This window comes from Montipora capricornis, chromosome 2, assembly GCF_036669925.1.
Source record: "Montipora capricornis isolate CH-2021 chromosome 2, ASM3666992v2, whole genome shotgun sequence".
In the NCBI taxonomy this organism is placed as follows: domain Eukaryota; kingdom Metazoa; phylum Cnidaria; class Anthozoa; order Scleractinia; family Acroporidae; genus Montipora; species Montipora capricornis.
In genome coordinates, this window is record NC_090884.1 from 47,590,351 (window position 1) to 47,597,850 (window position 7,500).

Consider the following 7,500-nt stretch of genomic DNA (forward strand, 5'->3'; position numbering starts at 1 on the left):
GGTCACGTCCCCCTCAACGCACAGCAATTCTGGAACTACAGAGATGAATTATCGGTAGCAAATGGGCTTATCGTAAAGGGGCAAAAGACCGTTGTCCTTAGCAGTTTGAGAGGGGAGATGGTTGAGAAACTTCATGAGGGACACCTTGGAATCAACAAGACCATAGCGAGAACAGGGGGAGTATTATTCTGGCCTGGCATGACAGTGGATCTGATAGAGAAGATTAAGAACTGTCCAGTATGTTTAGAAAATAGACCAAGTCAGCAGCCTGAACCATTGAGGTCACACGAGATCCCACCATTACCCTGGGCTAAGGTTGGCACAGACATCCTGCACAAGAATAGTCAAAACTACCTTGTTACTATTGATTATTACTCCAAGTGGCCGAAACTAACTTTACTTCCTTCCATGACCAGCACTGGGGTAATTACTGCTCTAAGGTCTCAGTTGAAAGCGTAACGGAAATGTTGAAAGCTTGTTGAATCAAGTTTAAATTGGTATAAACTTTCATTCAACATCGATTCAACTTTTCCTTTGTTTTCGAAATGTTGAATGGAGTTGAAGCCGTTTGAACACTCTATTCAACAATTGTAGAACACGCGCATGCTCACATAAGGCCGCAAAAGTCAATATGGCGTACTTTATCTGGACGAGAAAGTCTGGTTTCTAGTTCGTAGTTCCTCGCAATCAATTTTCGCGAAAGTGTTGGTTCTTTTGTTAGCACAATGTTGGAACTGTTTGAACGGCCTCCGCATAACTTTGTTTTTGAGTCCAACATTTGCCCAAGAGCCGTTCAACGTTTGTTGAATGAAAGTTGATCAAATGTTAAAACCGTTTAAATGGTCCTTTACATGAAAAGGCTAGCCGACGTTTGCCATTTCACGTAATCGTGAGGTTAAGTACGGTGCCTACTATTGTTATTGCGCATACGTTCTGCCCATCTCGAGATACTCGGATCACCTATCGACGGTGCTTATAATACAGGGATATTTTTGTGCGGTTGAAAACTTTGCGGAGAAAGAAGAACTTAGCAAGTGCATTTTTCAGAGATAATTAAGCTTCAGTTTGGAATGGGACGCCATACATTGCCTTGTATTTTAAAGCCTTTCACAGAATCTGTTTATTAATTGTCTTCGAAAAATGCGTGGTTACCCCCACTTTTCTTTTTGGATTTCAATAACGCTTGTTAAGAGCTGCTTTTCCCGCATAGTCAGTAAACCTCGCAAAAATACCTTTGAATTTAGTGGGCACCGTCCGTAAGGAGGCATGAAAGGGTTTATCGTTGCTATAGTGAAACGATGAAAGATACCACAGAAGGATATTTCATAGTGTAGCCAAACTATAAATATCTTTGCAACTCTATTGTTGGGTAATACTTTAAGGGCACTTATGACCTAAGATCGGTTACCATGGCAACACGCCAGGTCCACAAAAAGGCCCTCTAAGCCTCAGTTTTTGAAAATTATCTGAAAAACTAGGTCGGTGACCTACCATTGTTATTTCTTTGTTGGAAATCTCTCTAAATTCTTTAACTTCTTAAGGAGTATGACGGAACGTTATCTAGTAGAATTTAAGATACATCGGAAAACGGCTTTCTATAGTTTACAGAAAATTGTACTAGATAACTTTCCCCGAAACTTTGAAGTGCCATCGTGAATGATACGTGCATGCAAAAAATCAAAATAGGTCACCGAGCAAAATTCCGAGATTTTGACAAATTTTTTCCGCAGGTTGTATTTCCGGTTCGCGCGATTTTGCGCCGTATTCTCACTTCCGGTTTGTTACGCGCGCTACTTTCGACAGAAATTTGATTTATTCAGCTGACGCGTGTTTCCTAGTTATGGCGTGTGTAGGTTAAATTTTTGCTGTATTTCACCCTTAAATACCAAAGTTGGAATTCGCTGTTTTCGCAAATCCCATAATACAGTTAATAATCATAATCATAATCATAATCATAATCATAATGATAATAATAATAATAATAATAATAATAATTGGCAGTGCTAATCACCCTTTACTTGCAGTATTGAGGACTGAATTGCGAAGGGCGCAGCTCACGATATCGGGCTGAAAGCATACAAAGGTGCCTCTGGCTGCCGCTATACAGTCCATGTTGATGTCGGAGCACAGCACCACAGCTAGATGTTAATTAGCTGTGAGTCTATTTTGATGAGGGAGGAAAACCGGATTACCCGGAGAAAAACCCTCGAGTCAGGTTGAGACCGACTGAAACTCAGCCCACATGTTGGCCGGGGCCAGAGTTGAACCCCGACTCGCAGTGGTTGGAGGCTCGATAGATAACCACTAAGTCACCCTGACTCCCGCCTTTCAGTTTGGGGGTTATTCACATTAAAACAATGGAAGCATGATACAGTCCCAAGAGTAATTAACTTGTATTGTTATATAGCTGAGTTTTTTCCCCAAGCAGCGCGCACTCTCATTGGTTGCTTCGAGGTCACATGACATCTAACAATAAAACTGTTTCCCACCAAAAGTCTCTGAGCGGGTGACACTGCACTGTTACCAGCGAATGTTGACCGACGACCGCCGTTGCTGTTGCCGTTGCATGTTTTTCTTTGTATGCTATATAACAAATCACTTAATGACTGGTCCCTCGGGAAACAGTGCATTTTGTTTCCCTCGAAATTCAATGTTTCCCTCGGCTGCGCCTCGGCCATTGAGATCCTCGGGAAACAAAATGAGCTGGTTCCCTCGGCATCAGTCATTAAGTGTTTATTGTTTTCATGTAAAGAATGTATAGATTATTTTATCAGCGGTTTGAGAGTAAACGATCGGTAATTCCAAAATATCACGAGTGGCATTTATACCAAATAACACGTTCAAATCAGGCTATTTAATTTAACAATTATTATATGAGCCTGAGTTGGATATAAGATGGAAAATAACCAACGAGGCACTTACGTGGCGCCGAGTTGGCTGTAACTAGTGTCATATCCAACAAGCGCGAGTGCTTGGACAATCAGTCATTGTGTCCCCGGAAACTTCGTTAATCGCACAAATGTTTCAGCCTTGTAATACTGAACGCAATCAGTTTCCATATTAGGTCATACGGTATATATAAACAGTAGCCGCCATTTGGCGCGAAAATATGCTCAGATATTTGTCCGCGGACGTTATCTGTTCCGAGAAGCGAACAATTTTCCGAGAGAGAAGCTCGAGGAAAACTGTGAGCATCGAGTAACAGATAACGTCCGCGGACAAATATCTGAGAATATTTTTAACGTCAAATGGAGGTTATTGTGTTTATTATCCTTCAAATATTTTGGCAAGGCTGGAGCTTACAAATAATACAAAACATTTACGAACAGCTTTCCGACAAAAACGTTTAGAATACAGCGTAGGAAGTTGACTTCTTCGTGTTTTCTGGTACCACTTTATCGACCAGTAGGTTTATTTCTTCTTCCGTCGCGAAAACAAACCATTTCGCCATCGTGAAATTAATTTTAATTGCAAAAGTTTTGGGAAATCGGGGAATATTATAGGATATTCCCTAGTTTTAGTTGGGGAATTCGGTCACGTAACGCGTTTACATCAATCGCGTGCAAGCGAAAATATTTGATGGATTATAATTAACAATTATTCGCCGTAGGCGAAGTGTTTATCGGTGAATTTTCACTGAGACGAAGTCGAGTTGTATATTCCAGATATTCACTTAGCCTGAGGAGAATAATTGTTTTAGTATAAATACACAGGTGATTATTTCAACAAAGAGAAAAAAAATATTTAAACGCGAAATCATCTTCACTTAGGGTGGCAAAACGACTACTGGCAGCCATTTTGTCCGTGGAGGTGATTATCGGCTGATAATCCAAGATAGCGAGCCAATGAGAGCGCGCGATTTTGTATAATCACCTGTGTATTTATACTAAAAGCTGATAACCGAAATTGAGCGAACCAATCAGAAACGCAATATCTGAGGTCGAGAATTTAATGATATTGGTAATACTACTACCTTAAAAAGCTGACAGTAATTTTCCCATGCACACTAAAATACCTCTGCTCTTAGCCAATCGAATGGAAGAGATTTCTCAGGTAAAACGATAAGCTTTATAATAACAAAAGATACTTAAGAAAATAAATAAAACGTAAAAATGGCAACTTTATATGTGCACAGTGACAAGAGTGGCCATTGGTCTTCTCTAGCAGGTCGCCGCCATTCTCAGTGCAGTCAAAGAAAACGAACGAAACAAACACAACTTACCTACCTACAAAATTATTTTTAACTGACGAAATAAACAATTATCTAATTTATCTATAAATTTTTGAACGAACACAACAGTTTTTCTCGCGGAAAACGTTTCTTGGTGGCTTATAGCCAGTTTCATTCCTATCGAACTTACAAAAAACTTAACTTTCCTGTAAGTGGTTTGCAACCAATGTATTGAGTTGTACTACTGCTGCTGGACGAAAAAAGAACCTAATGAGAGATGTTCTGTTTCCGTCCAAGAGCGTAGCGAGGATGCCATCAAGTGAATAGCACGAATGTGTGTAGTCACTGCAAACACCAAGAAATCACCTCCTCGTATAACTAGAATCCGAAAATGAGCAACGCATGAAAACATTAAATGCTTCTATAAAATAAAACTAAACCAGTGTAATGATACAAGGTACTATTAACTAAGTAGTACGTAGCGTAACCTGAAGCGAAAAAAAGATTTAATTATGATATCAATTTATTATTAATAATAATTTATATCTATCTTTGTATCAGAAAATCGTGTCTTTTTTAAGACACGAATGTCATTTGCTCGTGGCAAAAAGCAACCGTACCTTTTCAGAACTGCTTAAAGCAACCTTCATTTAACATTACTCATTCTCTGACACCGTCTTCAACCCATTTATCAAGAATGTTAACCACATCCCACCTTTCACTGTCTTTCAATAACTCAATAAGACACCCTACTGTTGGTTGGGTCCTACGTGTACTGCACCACAGCTGGAGCAGTTCATCAGTCGGATTTTTCCTCAGTTCCAAGTTTCGAGTGATGTCTTTATCAAAGTTCATTTTTTCTCCCAACAATCGAAAATCTCGAAAGTTTAGGTCATCTCTTGGGTTTAATTTTAGACAGATCTGTGCTCTAATCGGGTAAGGAATGTTTTGAACAGACGTTAAAAGCCTAGAAGATGGCTCTTGCTGAGTTCTTAATCCATCCACCTCATCCAGTCTCTCTTCAACTCTTATCCCTGAAAATCCAGCGACAATCATTTCTGGTCGTAAGGGATCGTCATTGTTCTCTGGTACACGCATTTTTGGTACAAATTTTGCAAGGGCTCCATTCACGTTATCTTCATCTGATACACTTGACGTTTTTGTTTGTTGTATCGCAGCTTGAAGGTAGGAGCCTTTCATTGTGTTCGTTTCTTCAAGACCCTCTTTTTTGCTCTCTAGATATGGAAAATAAATAACAAGTTAAAAATATAGAAATGAGTACACATAATCTTTAGATGCCTTTCCTTTTGCTATGGTGACCTATTACGTCACAATTACAAGTACACCTTATTATTCTTGGTCACAAGAATAAAATGATAGCAGACAATTCCACCCAAAGTGGATAACTGGCTTCAACAAAAATTTAAGTCATTTGGCACAAATGACTTGAGGTGGGAATTTGGTCCAAGGTGTAGTGGGAAAACTGGAAAAACTCCGAGAAACTCAAGACCCATTTTCAGGAATGTTGGACAAATTCCCTTCGTAATCGGTTCATCAAACACCCTCCTCCATAATAATGTTGATGGTTTTTTTTTTATTGCGGAGACGTAATTTTTCCATTACCAATATTGTATGGCGGAGGAAAAGGGGTGGGGAATGCAACTTAAAAATGAAACAAAGATTACTGTTTTCTAATTCTGGTCTTTCCATGAAGTTCAGGGTCCCAATTAACTACTTTTGCCACTTACTGTAGAAATAACAAAAGACAATTCACATGCATTCAGTACTGATTTTAATCTTGGGCCATCAACTCTTAGGAACAAACCGAGGAACCTAAACAAGGGCACATAAAATGATCAAGAGCTGCTACTGCCTTACCATATTGGCTGATTACCTTGTTTCTCTGGGAACATCTCGAACATTTTCTTCACAAGTCTGCTACATTGTTTCCTCAAATTGAATTCCTCCATGTATTCTTTCCGCAACTTCTGAGCCACATCAGCACAATCTTTGGCTCCTTTTTCTCTAACCTCCTTTATCTTGTTGGCCCAATCTTGTGGTTTTGTAGAATCTATGACAAAGTTAGCCCCAGAAGGTAATTTCCTCAGTGCCATTCCTAGCCCAGTGTTCCTACTGACAAGAACAGGAACATCAGCAGACAAGGCAGAAAGACAAGTTGTTCCAAAACCCACTGCTCTTGCGGGCAGGATGGCTAATTGTACTTGACAAAGCAACTTTTTCAAGTCTTCTGTATTCTTCTTAACTGGTTTAACAGTGAATTGTCTTGGGTCGATATATTTCTCATTGACAAGCAGACTTTCAAGCACTTTGGTGTCTTCTCCCGGCAACACAATGAATATGATATGGTATGAGAGGTCCTTCAATTCTTCGATAGCTTGTGCAGCAATATCAATGCCTTTGACCCGGAAATACTTTTCGTGGTAGGTTGCACTTACCACAAGGCGAAAAATGCCCTCATGTTCAACGACTGTCCGAACATCAATCAGATCATGATCGACTGCTGGGGTTAAATCAAAAACATCTTTCCCTGTGGATTTCAGATATGCTGTGTAAGCTTCAGCTACTTTGGGCCCAATCGCAATAATGATGTCAGCTATTTCGCACCATTGGAGCTGCACATCATGTTCTGATTCTTGCCCAGACTGCGAGTCTGCTTCCTTTTCCATGTACTTTGCTAGCTCTTCACTGATTGTGTGGAGAACATGAACCCACTTACACTTCTTGGAATCCTTGATAACTTGTGCGTATTTTCCAGGGTTGCGTCCATAGGAGTGGATGATCATTACATCAATATCATGGCTGTCAGGTGGATAAAATAGACGTTCCTCACCAGCAAAAGCAATATACTTTTTTGGATTGACCAACTCTAAATTTAACTCCTTGAACCACTCTTCAAGTTCTGGGGTTTTCCTTGCAACAAGTCCAGACAGTTTAACTGATGGGTTCTTCGCCAGCTCAGCGATTAACTGAGCAGTGACCAGAATTCTCCAGCCATCATCATTTGTCACTAGTGTTACTCTCAATTTATCTCCATTTTTCTCTTGTTTGAATTCAAGGGCAGCAAGACATGTAAAAATAACCATAATCTATCAACACCTTAATAACACAACAATTTATAATGGGACGCCAATAGGTTGGTGGAACAAGGGCACAATTTAGATTTTCACGGGGGATCATAGGTAAACGAGGAGACAGAAGTCATAAGAAAGTCTGGAATTCATATTGGAAACAAGAGCAAGTAAGCAGGTATTGATATTAATAGTGTTATGCGCCCGTGAGAAAAATGCTAAATTAGGTTGCGTTCCTTT

The 7,500-nt window shown here is 39.8% G+C and overlaps 1 protein-coding gene across 1 annotated transcript in view; it reads right to left on the reverse strand.

Annotated features, from left to right (window-relative positions):
- Positions 1 to 4,056: 4,056 nt before the first annotated feature.
- Positions 4,057 to 7,500, reverse strand: part of LOC138024886 (uncharacterized) — a 3,631-nt gene continuing 187 nt past the window's right edge. The window contains exons 1-2 of the mRNA XM_068872083.1: positions 6,066 to 7,500; positions 4,057 to 5,406 (exon numbers count right to left, since the gene is read on the reverse strand). The exon at positions 6,066 to 7,500 is cut by the window's right edge and continues 187 nt beyond it. Coding sequence (XP_068728184.1) covers positions 4,832 to 5,406; positions 6,066 to 7,275 — 1,785 coding nt within the window. The 5' untranslated portion in view covers positions 7,276 to 7,500 and the 3' untranslated portion in view covers positions 4,057 to 4,831. The remainder of the gene's footprint in view (positions 5,407 to 6,065) is intronic.